This window comes from Magnolia sinica, chromosome 1, assembly GCF_029962835.1.
Source record: "Magnolia sinica isolate HGM2019 chromosome 1, MsV1, whole genome shotgun sequence".
Taxonomy (NCBI): domain Eukaryota; kingdom Viridiplantae; phylum Streptophyta; class Magnoliopsida; order Magnoliales; family Magnoliaceae; genus Magnolia; species Magnolia sinica.
The window spans coordinates 111,171,128-111,184,386 of NC_080573.1; the positions used below are offsets into that span (position 1 = coordinate 111,171,128).

At 39.4% G+C, this 13,259-nt stretch overlaps 1 protein-coding gene across 3 annotated transcripts; it reads left to right on the forward strand.

Annotated features, from left to right (window-relative positions):
• Positions 1-2,315: 2,315 nt before the first annotated feature.
• On the forward strand, positions 2,316-6,471 carry LOC131254027 (uncharacterized). Of its 3 annotated transcripts, XR_009175450.1 has the most exons (3): positions 2,316-2,812; positions 3,139-3,191; positions 5,796-6,426. XR_009175450.1 is itself a non-coding variant. In XM_058255078.1 (2 exons), exon 1 carries the CDS (start codon positions 2,390-2,392, stop codon positions 2,798-2,800), a length of 411 nt encoding a protein of 136 aa, XP_058111061.1. In that variant the 5' UTR covers positions 2,317-2,389; the 3' UTR covers positions 2,801-2,812; positions 5,796-6,426. The 3 variants fall into 3 exon arrangements, 1 of the variants encoding a protein (XP_058111061.1); XM_058255078.1 differs by lacking the exon at positions 3,139-3,191 and having other exon boundaries at positions 2,317-2,812; XR_009175451.1 differs by lacking the exons at positions 2,316-2,812; positions 3,139-3,191 and adding an exon at positions 3,198-5,149 and having other exon boundaries at positions 5,796-6,471.
• The last annotated feature ends 6,788 nt before the right edge of the window (positions 6,472-13,259 follow it).

The following is a 13,259-nucleotide window of genomic DNA, read 5'->3' on the forward strand; positions in this document are numbered from 1 at the left end:
AACGAGCCAACATGAAATTGAGCGAGGCTAACATGAAATTGAATTTCATGTTAGCCTCGCTCAATTTCATTTGATACTTGTTCGAATTGATGTTAGCCTCGCTCAATTATCTTTGAGGCTTGTTGAATTTCATGTTTGCCTCGCTTAATTTCCTTTGAAGCTCGCTCATTTTTATGTTAGCCTCGCTCAATTTCATGTTACCCTCACTTAATTTCAAGTTATGCTCGTTCAATTTCTTTTAAAGCTTGCTTAATTTCAAGTTAAAGTTGCTCAATTTCAAGTTAGCCTCGCTCAATTTCATGTTAGGCTCATTCAATTTCATTTGAAGCTTACTTAATTTCATGTTAGGCTCGTTCAATTTCAAGTTTGTCTCGCTCAATTTCAAGTTTGCCTTGCTCAATTTCATTTTAGGCTCGTTCAATGTCATTTGAAGCTCGCTCAATTTCATGTTAGCCTCGCTCAATTTCCTTTGAGGCTCGTTGAATTTCATATTTGCCTCACTTAATTTTATGTTAGCCTCGTTCAATTTTATGTTTGCCTTACTCAATTTCTCTTGAGGCTCATTGAATTTAATGTTAGCCTCGCTCAATTTTCTTTGAGGCTCGTTGAATTTCATGTTTGCCTCACTCAATTTCATGTTAGCCTCGCTGAATTTCATGTTTGACTCGCTCAATTTTCCTTAAGGCTCGTTGAAGTTCATGTTAGCCTCGCTCAATTTCCTTTGAGACTCGTTGAATTTCATATTTGCCTCACTCAATTTTTCCTGAGGCTCGTTCAATTTCATGTTAGGCTTGTTCAATTTCATTTGAAGCACGCTCAATTATCCGTAGTTATATGTACTTTTCACTATAGAAGCAATGGCTATGCTACTGATGACTACAGTTATAATTCGTAGCCATATAAGCCTTTAGCTACGGCCCTTTTCCCTTTTATGGTATTGGACGGTGCCACCGTGATATCCACGGTGCCACCATGGATAAGAAAGAGTTCCACAGTGCCACCTTGAATGCAAGGGTATTTCATCTACAAATAGTGTGCCCATACATAATGGTTTAGTTTTGAAAATTAAAATAGCGTTCAGAAAAGACAGCTGGCAAAAGCTGGGTTTACAGTCTTAAAAAACCTTTTATAGACATGCTCAGTGTGTTGTCCCATTTTAGCCATCCATTTTATACCAGGAGCAAGACAACAATGATAATCTAATATATGTACTTTTAGGCTATTCTCCATTCCAACGGGGTCCACTCTCTTTAATGTCTAAATTGCCATTCAGGGCATACATCCCATCCGGGGTCTAACCTAATCCGCTCCCGTTAATGAGGTATAGTTTACCAAAGATGATTTGAAGATACAAAACAATATGGCTGTCAACACGCCTAAAGTAGGTTTTGGCCCAGATTTTGAACTGGTTGGGCCGGATTGTTGGGGTGGCCTTATTTTAAGCCTGAGCCCAGCCAACTGACACCCCCAAAAAACAATCTCATCCAGAACTTACGTGGGCCACACCACATGAACTTAGATATTGTAAGAGAAATTTTACACTGATACAAGACGGTGGCCCCACAGAGCTTGGGTGCTTTACTTAGCTGCTTGAAACGGGCGTAGTAGACCAACGACTGGAGTTAGGGGTGTATATCGAGTTGAGCTGAGAGCTGGCCTCAGCTCGACCACTAGCTGACTTCAACTCAAACTCGGCTCGGTTTTCGAGCTCGACTAACCAGCTTGGCTTGGTTTGGTCAGCAGCTCAGGTCAGTTTGAGCTGAGTTCGAGACAAGATCGAGCTGAGTTCTCTTGTGCAATATTTTCACAAACACTTATACTGCACCTTCAAAATTCCACTATACGTAAAACAACAGCTATGGTTTTATAAGTATTTTATTAAACACATCTTGAGCAACATAAAAATAAAATAAAAAAGATATTTGTTCCATATACATACCTTCCTTGCCACGAGCCACACATCGTTGAATCATTTTATCCAACACTTGGTGAGCAACATCAATATCAAAGTACCTGAGTCACCGAACTGGTTCGATCCAAGTTCGAGTTGGGTTTGATCCGAGCCGAGTTGAGCCGGGCATCCCGAACTCGGCCTGAACTCATTTTCGAGCTCAAAAAATCAGCTTGAACTTAGCATCGAACCGAGCGTTTTCCTGTCGAGTGGAGCGAGCTAACCGAGCTAGCTCGGTTCGTGTACACCTCTCCCGTTTTTCGTTTTAATCAGAGTTAATGTATGCCACGTGTACAATTTCAAGCGCCTGAGTATGAAGCGCTATACTCAGGCGGAGTATGAAATAACTCCACCGTAATCAAATTCCTCTCCCACCAAAAAAAAAAACCCTCCCAGCGCAACGACACCTCCTTCTCAAAACAGCAGCAGCAGAAGAAAATGGAGGAAGAAAAACCCCAGCAAAATGACAAAAATGCCTCTGCATTTCCAGCAGGAAGGGTGAAGAAGATGGTGAAGCTGGACGGAGAAATCGATAAGGTGAGTTCAGAAGCACTTTTTCTCATCTCTCTTTCCACCGACCTATTTCTCGAATTTCTTGCCGAGAAATCGATGGAGGTTGCTGTCCAAAAGAAGCGGAAGATTATAAAGCTCGATCATCTCAGATCGGCTGCCAGGAAGCATCAGCCCACCCACGATTTCCTCCTCGACTCCCTCCCAATCCCTTCCCGGCCATCTGTTCCCGATTCCACGGCCCAGATCAAATCCCGCCGTCCTGTCGAGAAGCCGCTTCCGCCCGGTGCTCGCCGCATCGATGCTTTCTTCTCCAAATCTGCAGATGTCGCTGAATGATTTTGAGAGCCGGTTTCGTTCTCTGTCTTCATTTCTTTTCTTGAATTTTATGTGTAATGGCAGTGGAAACTGGAAATATCCTTACTTTTTGGGGCTAAACCTTTCTGGGTTTTGGAAAAGAAAAGGAATTAACGGTCCTGATCATAAATCAAAAGCTCAATTCAAAACTCAACTGACTCGACTTGACTCAGTGGGAAACTTGTCGTCATTGGTCTTTTTTTTTTTTTTAATAGTATTTTATCTCCATCATCTCATGGATTTTTTTAGTTGCGTGGAGTTGAGTCAAGGGGTCGTTTGGCAACCTGAAATTTTGGAATTGCTTCAGATTTCAATTTCAGGAATTTCTGTTGGACGGGCTTGGAATGCTTACATTGACTTATTGCTCCACATTGTAGGTATTTTGAATCCATGGGATTCATGTAGATGGGTTTAACAAAATGGCATATTTGGTGCCAAGATTTCTTATGTGATTATAACATTTTGGAATGATTCTTTCTTATTTATTTATATAGGTTAGCTTGTTAGTACACACTCCACTGTTAGCCACACCCTACTTGGGAATCGATACCAAGACCTTAGTGTTGAAATGCGGTTATTTTCACCCAGTCTACCATTTTGGAATGATTCCTCACTCCAAGCTTTGCTTGGTGTGAATATACAACTTCCTACTTATAACTAACTTATAGGTCACTCAAACAAAAAAACTTACCTGTAAGTGATAACTTACATCTAAACAGGATTACTTGTAACTGACTTGTAAGCCACTTAAACTTAAAGAACTTACATGCATCCAAACAGGCCCTAAACTGTGTTTGGATGCTGAGAAGTGGGGTTTGGACTCGGTAAGCAATTAAAAAACACGACTGTTGGGCTGGAATTGGTAAGCATGGAAGTTGCAAACCACTGTCTGTCCAGGAATTGAAAAGTGCATCTTTTGTTGTAATTGAACTGCAATTACAGCTGGAATTCAATTCTCACATTTTAAGCCCCCCGGAGGCTAGAATTTGCCGAAAGAATTTGGGTTCCAAATCCAGATGCCCCAAAAGATCCTTCTGAGTTCTATTAGTGCCTTTATTGCGTCGAATAACTTCCTAAAATGATTTAATTTAAAAATGCTACCTGACTGTATTATGTCGGGAAAAGAGGTCGATTAATATTTTTCAGGGAAAAAAACAGTTTGGTATAGTCGCCTGCTTTCCATGGTGCCTTGCTGTGAAAGTAAGACATTCATATATCAGCGCCATTAGTCATTTTTGTGGGCTGCATTAGCATTCTAACTGTTCCTAATGTAGCCAACATATGGTGGCGTTGTCATCCAAAATATCAGTTTAATGGATTTTTCAGTAGCACGCAAACATGCTCAACTTTTCATTTTATGAATTTATGGTCTCTTTGTAGTATAAATCATTTTCCATTTCAGGATCTCCATTTAAGCCCGTGGTTCAATGATTGCAACCGTTCATGTTTTGGATGCTATGCAAGAGGGGCAATCATATGAAACATTCGCTAAACAAGTGATTTTGACCATCACTATCCGTATATGGCTTTAGAATATTGAAGAGAAATTTTAGTTGCTCTTATTCAACTCCAAGAATCCAATGTCAAGATCATATCATTGAAGTGTTATTATTGGAACATAGCATTTTTTATGCTAGCATTGGGAGCATGGATGGTTCAGATCACTTGACCATCTCTACATGTGCGCCCAACAGTCTAGCGCCTGCTGGCCATCCTGAGTCGCAACATAGTCAAAATGAACTAGAAAGTCAGGGCATTCGCTTGTCAAGTGGGCCAAACTGGCAAGGTGAATATGGACTATTGGCAAGTTTTTCTAAAAGGTCCATTGTCTTCTCACATTCATGGATCTCCTAATGAGCTGGGCAAATTTGATTCTCAAGAAACATCATCTATCAGGTTAGTCCTGTTAGGATAGGATCTGTACCTATGTGTTGTACATAGGTATATTATCTATTAAGATACAGGTAATCTACATGCATTCCCTTCTAGTGAAAAGCTGCAGAATTGTCCCCTCGGATTTCTATCTTAAAACAATCAATCCGCACAATCATCAATATCCATGAATTTTTGACCTCCATATCCACCATCTTCTTTAGGTTACCCATGTTATTATGATGCAGTGCCTCCTGTACCTCATTCAATAGTAGATCATTCACAGAGCATGGGAGGTACCTCGTGGGCCTTAAATTTGCCAGTACCTCAGCCTGTTTCATGTGCAGCATCAGCAAGAAATGCTGCTGATGTGGGAGTATCACAGATTCACAAGTTCATCCCAGAGACGAAGTGATGCAGATCAATCATCCTTGCCATTTTCAGCACGAAATTAAGCAGGTCACACTCTCCTCTGCTGTGTTTGTTTGATGATATGGTTGGAACTGCTGAATTCTGAATGGTTTCTTTGAATCAGCATTATAATGTTATGCCCATAGTAGTTGCTACAATTCTTCCCTAAAATACCCAAAAGTAGAGCTTGTGATAAATCAAATGTTGTCTTTTTCTAGCAGTGGCATATTTCATTGGTTGTGCATTTGCAATGTTTTATCTCTATATTTAGCAGAGGATGTCACCATGTCATTATGTTGGGATGAACATAATGCTGCATGGGCCACACTAACACATGGGGTAATAATCCTATGGTTATGGTAGCATCGACATTTGTTGGACCCACCTTGATGTGTGCACCAGATCCTTTCATCCCAACTATCCACCAGGTATGCCCTTCAATGCTAGACCATGGTGTAAAAAATCAGCTCGATTGGAAAATCAGGTGGGCCACACCACAGGGAACAGCTGGGAAGGGACGGCCAACAAATAAAACCTTTTGAATTGTTTGTGGGGTCCACGATGTTGTGTTTGTGCCATCTCTGGTGATCTGGTGCAGCCCACAAGGACGAAGGGTCTCACAAAAAATAAGGTCATTCCAAGGGTGTTTCTTAGGCATGTGCTTGACTTGCATTTAACAACTACTATTTCACAGGGTTATTTCTGCGCTGGAGACCTACACACTGGAACGAGATGAACCACCTCCCACAATTAAAGACCTGTTGAAGCATTCATGACTAATTCTAAGCCCAACCTTAATAGCTTCCAAGTTCCAACTCCGCGCAGTTTGAATCTCTACTATTTGTCTGACCAGAGAACACGAGCTCATTAGCTACTTTATCATCCCCTGCACAACAATACTGATACCAGAATATCACGCGTCCCTCTATGAAAACTCATCAGCATTCATTTTTTGCCACCTGAGTGGTGGTGGTGAAGACTGTGTCTGTTCTGTATATGATGTTATTGAATTTGAGCTCGGGTGACTGTGAGGATTACTGCTGATGCCATTGCAGATGAAGAGTTCTAGAGCAACAAGGGAAGGATAGAGGTAAACATGCTCTTGAGATTTGGAAATGATGTGCAAGTCTTACTTGCATATTGTAGCCTTTCATATCATGGATGGTATGAACTTACATTTTGTATTAACAATCTTTATTAGGATCACCTTACCTCTCATTAACATAGCTTTACCTCTTTCTTTTTTGATGGAATAGAAATAGGAGCAATGCCCTTTGTGCCCTGGACATTTCCTTTTAATTTGTCGAACTGGATGTTTGTGCCCACGTCTTTGTTTGGGATTTGTGGAAAATGCCAACTCACAAACTAATCCATATAGTTCTCCTTTGAATAGCTGCTCGACTTAATCACTATTGCGCTCTTTCAGGTCACTTTCATAGTGAACTGGGCCACTGAAAGTTTCTGTTGGGGGAAGGTTTACTAAAATGTCATAGCACCCATTATTTTTTATGAAAGGTCATAGCACTCACTATAGCGACTGTTATGCATGAAATTGTTACTCTACATGATGTTATGTTGGATACACATGTTAAATAATGACCACTATTGTTGTTGTCGTCGAATGGTAAGGAAAGAAATTTATTAGTAACAAACAGAAGGTATGCACTTAAAACCAAATCAAGGAGAAAGAACGGTGATGGATCATCCTCCCCCTGATAGTATAGAAACAACAACTACAAGACCCTATTAGATCCTCTCTATTACAACCGACAAAGGGAGCAAGCCTCACAGCCCAATATATCACCCCACCCCCGGACATTTGGAATACTACTTTCAGCTCCGATCTATTGTTGAAGACCTCATTACTAGGTTTTTTTCCAGATTGCCAGAATCATCACCAATAGGGTTATACGTCATAACACCCTCTTTATTTTGCCCTGAGCACTTCAGTTCCTGGTTAGAAAGATGTTTGAGATCAATCCTAGTATCACCCATGCCACCTCAGAGAGGGCCAAGAGGCTCCTCCAAACATATAAAGCCACCTTGGAGTGAATAAACGGGCATTCCATTGATTCTGTGTCCCTCAGTCACAAGATTCACGCATTCGTGATTTTCATACTTCTGCCATGTGGATGGTTGATGGCAAGGACATTATCTTTACTAACCATCCAAATGCCGCTATTCTGTGTGGACCGGGACAATGCCAGACCTGAGCCAGCACAACACCCTAACCCCAACTTCAGGGCGAGAAACTAATGGTTGTTAGTTTCAAAATAACAGCTTCTAGTAATGGGCATTATATGACAGAAGAAAGTTCATTTCTTACAAAGGACACTTCTAGTAGTGGACATTATATACCAGAAGGATAGTCATTTCTTACAAAGGACACTTTCTTTTAGTATAATGACAATACTCTGTGGTATGCAGCATTGTTTCCATTGAAAACAGTTGTTATCTTCTCTTGGGTCAGATGTTTCAGTGTTTGAATTTCCTGTTTTTCCATATTGTAATGTCATCATAAGCTTGCAACACTTTCTAAACCTTGGTTGGGTATATCAGGTGGTCGTTTTTGCAGCTTCCTTATTGAGTTAGAGCCTGAATAAAGCACTACCAATCTTATATTGGATGAACATTTCATCTATTGCCTTTCTTTTGGCTTCTTTATGAATGACAGTTATTTTGAGGCTCTAAGCTTCTTGTTGGAGGTTGGCAGGGTCAAAATGGGAAGGCATTCCAAGGTCATGCATAGTTCTAAAACTCTGTGACTTGATTTGGAACTGGGCCGCGTTGAGTAAATTGAGCCAAGTCACTATGGAACTCGCTAACGAGTTCAACTCGGTTCAGACATGACATGACTTAATGAGTTGGTTTGCCTACTCGGTTGAGTCGACACGACTTGAACTGAATCACTCGACATCAGGCAGTTGGTGGGACTCAAAATCACATTCCCAAGCAGTAAAGGCAACAATGCCTGCCAACAGGCCAAATGCTATTTTTGTGATATTGCTTGCTTATTTTTATACTCAATGCTTTTCCAACTGCTTATTATTAGTAAAATCTTATCTGTGGTTTAGTTATTGAATATCGAGTCGAGTAAAATCGAGTCTTTGAGTTGACCCAACCTGACTGGATATCAAGTCGAGTTTTTAAACTATGCTGTTGTGCTGTCCCTACATAAACATCACATTCAAAAGGGTAGAAGATGACATATATGGCATCATCATTATCCATGGAGAAGTGGGCAGAGTTCAGTAATGGACCAGATCATCAGTCAATGGTGATGCCAGTTTGTTCTGGCCCATTCTACAAAATCCATGCATTGTATCAGGTTCCTATCTTGACCCAGTTATTTGCTAATTTAGTGGATGTTGGCATTTGCAATTAGTGAAAAGCTACTGCAGTTCACACTAGAGGAATGATATAGGGGGACTTATCCTTTTATGTATAGGTCTGCAGACGACAATGGTATCCTTAACTTTGCATGATGGCTATAGAAAAATTGGAACTTGTGATTTGTACTGGATCATTCTCTTTCTAGTTTATATCAATCTTGTTACCAAAGCCACTGGGTTGAGTTGGTAAGGTTTTTATTGTAGTTTCTCGCCATTTTGGTGCTTTTGTAATAAAAACTGCATTACCTCTAAAAAAGGAGGAATCATTACTGAATTGTTGCATCTGAAACCTGCTGCATGCTATTCCTTGAACCCTCATCACATGAGGCGATGGCGCGGACCATCTAAGCAATGCTATTCCTTGAACCCTCATCATATGAGGCTAGGGCAAGGACCATCTAAGCAAAGCTAATGGGTGGTTTGGTTGTGATTCTTCACGCTATCTCTATATATCTGTCACTCTTACCAGAGATGGTGGGGTATGTTTGTTGGCTTTTCTTGTTAATATTTTGAAGGAAATGAATATGCAATATAATCGTTATGTTTCTTCCATTTGTTTCTAGATATAGGATCCCCCTCCTGTTTCTATAGAGTGACTGGATCTGTTTCATGCCTGCTACCATTTAAGTAAATACTATTTGTTTTGTTAATTTGAGGAACTAATCCATGCACTGCCATTGATGGGCCAATGGTTGGGAGATTGGTGTGTAAACAGGTGTTCGTAAGCATTCTATTAAGGAGTTTGGAAGTTTAATTGTCGGTAAGAAAATGATGATGGATTTGATTTGAACTCCAATTACCACAGTTTTTTTTTTTTTTTTGGGGCTGTGTGGTGTTGGTCTGTGGAATTTGGTGCCAATGAAATGTAGGATTAATTAACATTTTGTCATCCTTATAGAAATGCCCCTTTGCAACGAGGGTAAAGGCCATCCCAAGAACAGACAGAATAAGCCTTCAGAAAATGAGGAATTCTATGATACTGCAGGTCGGTGGGGGGTTTATTTATTTATTTATTGTTTGTTTGTTTGTTTGTTTGTTCTGACAATTGAATGAATATCATACATGCTGATTAAATTGTATGCTTGATTATGCTTATTTCTTGTTTCTATCAAAATGAGGTTATGAAATTGGATTGTCATTTGAATTCAATATATAAGAGTGAAGTTATACCATATTTAGAAAATGGATAGCAGCCCCGAGAAGATAAATTTGATTAGGGTTGTAAGGTCTAAAAGGAGGATAAGAGCAAGATCTAAACAAACTAGGATTAGGCCAATGAGAAGTGGTAACTTTCAATGATTGAAGATAGTTTTGATTAAAATAATAAAAAAAATCCTAAATATTTCCTTAAGTAGCTTGGATGAAGCTATGATGATGATTTAAATTTCGATAAATTAAGGAAATTTGGAGATGAGAATTCATTGCCATATGAGATTGCAAGTCAAAAGAGGGAAGACAATCTGTCCTTTGGCGAAGCAATGAGGTACCCTTTCCCAAGAATGGAAGTAGGGAAAGATTTCTCTTTGCTAGTTAGAGCGAGAAAGGAACTGAATTTCTATCTACATACTACCTTCAAGCTTCATTTTCATCTATTTGATGCTTTAATTTTCTCCCACTTTAGAGAGTTAAAGAGAAACAGTGTGTGAAGGTGGAGCAATAGTTAGGGTTGTCGACAGGCCGGGTTTGGTCCGGGCCAAGCTGCAGCGATAGTAGGCCCATTTTAGGGTTTCCAAGCCTAGCCTAGCCTACCTGCATTGTCCAAGATAGGTCAGAGCCCGGCCTGGGCCTGTGATGAGCCAAAATAGTCTAGCCCAAGCTCTCTTAGGTAGATCACTGGCTACAAAACAAATATGAGCTGAGCAACTGAATAAATGAAGATTTTTGCATATTATGTATGTTACAAAATTGCATTTGCAAACCCTAAAACGCTGGCCTGAATGCCGTTGTATATGGTCCAAACCTGTCCCAATTGAGAAATGGGCCTTAATTTTGAAACATGATCTGGGCTCTCAGCCTGATACTCTAGCCCAAGCCTGTCTGAGAGCCCAACTGGCCAGCCCAGCCTTTGACAGCCCTAAGCTTAGGATATGAGTTCTATTATTGTAGTTTATTTTCTATAGCTATCAGATTCCTTGAGATTCATTTTATGAGGAATTTAAGGTAACATACTAACCCCACATCGTGGTTTTGTTTAAAAAATAATACAAAAATTAGTCAATTGAATCTTAAAGTTGGGTTGGTAATAAGTAGGTGAGATGTCTCATTGTCATTGTCCACTCATATTAAATGCATTTATTTTCTTGGACTACGTAAGCTAGAGGACCTCTACTTCGAGACTGTATAATGGTCATGTGTTTGATATCATTATCTGGATTATTATCTTTAATACGGTTGTCCTTCAAGAAAATGTTTTTGTTACATTATCATGGTGGACAACTCAGTTTTTAAATCCCTTTTTCCAGGTAGGACTAATCTTTTGGATGATATGTGGAGGAAGTTACTTTCTTGACCCATCCTAATTAGATTATGGAATTAGATAAATTCTTGGATTTAAGAATGGGCATGAACCCACAGGTGCATGTTTTTTCATAGTTTAAAAACATGAGATCTCAACACGAAACTCAATTGAGCCGAGTTGATTAAAAAACTCGGGCGAGTTTCTTGAAAACTCACACCTGTTTTTCTGAGTTTCTGAGTTATGACTGGATCGAGTTTTTCTTAAGTCTTGTTGAAGTCTCGTCGAGAGGAGTTGATTTCTTAAACTATAGTTAAAGGATTATATTTTGATTGGTATAAAAAAAATTATGAACAATGTGGATGGATACCATGTTTGTGTGGACGCAGATTGGGTACTATTCCACACGATCTTCCTAGAGACGGATGGTCCTGCCAGGGTTCTGTGGGGCTCACCAAGATGTATATATATTTTTCATCCATGCCATATTGCCATCCATCTATTTTGAAAAATCATTTCAGGGCATGAGCCCCAAAAAGAGGCAGATTGAAGGCTAGACTCAAGTGGACCACATCACACGAAGTAGTGGGGATTGAAAGCCTACCATTGAAAACTTCTTGGGGGTCACTAAAGTTTTGGATCAAGTTGATATTGATGTTTACCCTTCATTTAGGGCATATATGACCTTATGAACAGGTTGGATGACAAATAAACATCATGGTGGGCCTTAGGAAGTTTTCATAGGAGTTCAATCCCTATTGTTTACCGTGGTGTGGCCAACTTGAGTCTTCAATTGCCTCCTTTTTAGGCTCCTGCCCTAAAATGATCTGTCAAAATAGATGGACAATGTGGATTAAAAATATACATCATAGTGGGCCACAAGAGCCCTTGATCGGGCCGTTCATCTCTAGCTAGGTCTTGTTGGGGGTAGTACTTAATCCACTTCCTTTTATTTTCACATCTGTCCCATAATGAATCAGTTTTCCTTGTTTCTAGCTCCTTTAACTCAGTGGTAAACAGACTCTCTTTTAACACTGGTGGGGGTTGGGTGTTGGTTAATATATATATATAATTCACTTTTTTATTTTTCGGATGATGAAAATGTCCCTATGCTACAGCTGCTGCTGGTATGGTAGGCTCTTGCCTCGGGAAGTGAAAGGTCTTTTTAAAAAGGTCCGTGGCCCCCATCCAAAACTGAAATTTGGCCCACCCCTTAGTTAATATGATTTATTCATTTTAATTGGACAACCATGAACCCACGAATGGGTCATTCTAGTTCTATGTTTGAAGCTATCTGTGACCCACAACTACACTAATGTTGTGTGTTAATTTTGAATTATTTTCTCCCGTGTGGTTCATCTATGATGAGTTTTGCCCTCAAGCATGGGATGAAGACATGAAATTAAAACTCCATATATATGGACGAGTTGGATTTGCTTCTAGACAACTTAATGAGCCCCACATAAGATGTGAATGAGTTTAAAACGTGGGGCCCTTTCGCACAAGGGTCATTTAGTCGTTTACTTCTTCATTCCTTGCTTTTCTTTGTAAGAGGGGAGGATTGTGTTTTTTTTTTTTTTTTCCTCCATTCCTTCTTCATTCTTCTTTCCTTGGTTTCCTTTATAGTTATTTTTTATTTTAAATTTTAAATTTGGTATGAATGGTGGAATTTGTGAAAGAGAATACGATGTGAAAGAATACTATAATGGATGACTTTTTATAATGGAAGATATTGTGATGGATAAATTTTGTAATATAAGAATGTTGTAATGTTTGAATTTTGTAATGGATGAATTTGATGAACGTTGGAATAGATGACTTACGTAATGGATGATTTTTTATAATGAAAGAATGCTAAGATGGAAGTATATTGTAATGGATAAATGTTGAATGCTGGATCATCGATACTTATTGTGAATTGCTCATATTCAACGTGGATTGTCAGCATTTTCACTTTTGACCGCCGATATTCAGTGTAGATTATCGATATTCACTGTGGACAACTGATATTAAGAGTACATTGCCAATATTCATTGTGGACCACAGATAGTAAGAGCAGACCACTGATATTCACTGTGGACAATTGATATTTTCATTGTAATTGCAGATATTCACTATGGGGTATACATTGAACGAAAATGGCTATAACTCCCTCGTTACATGTTTGATTTAGGTGATCTTGTTCTCGTTGGAAAGATAATTTGATGAAATTTCAAATGGATTTAAAATCATATCATTTGGACACTGTTTGATTGCCCAAAAGTTGGCCCAAAGTTCATCATTTATCGTGAATTTTTAATATTCAAAAAGC

Excerpts from the sequence above, each read along its gene's own strand:
- LOC131254027 (XM_058255078.1), top strand. The coding sequence starts at position 2,390 with ATGGAGGAAGAAAAACCCCAGCAAAATGACAAAAATGCCTCTGCATTT.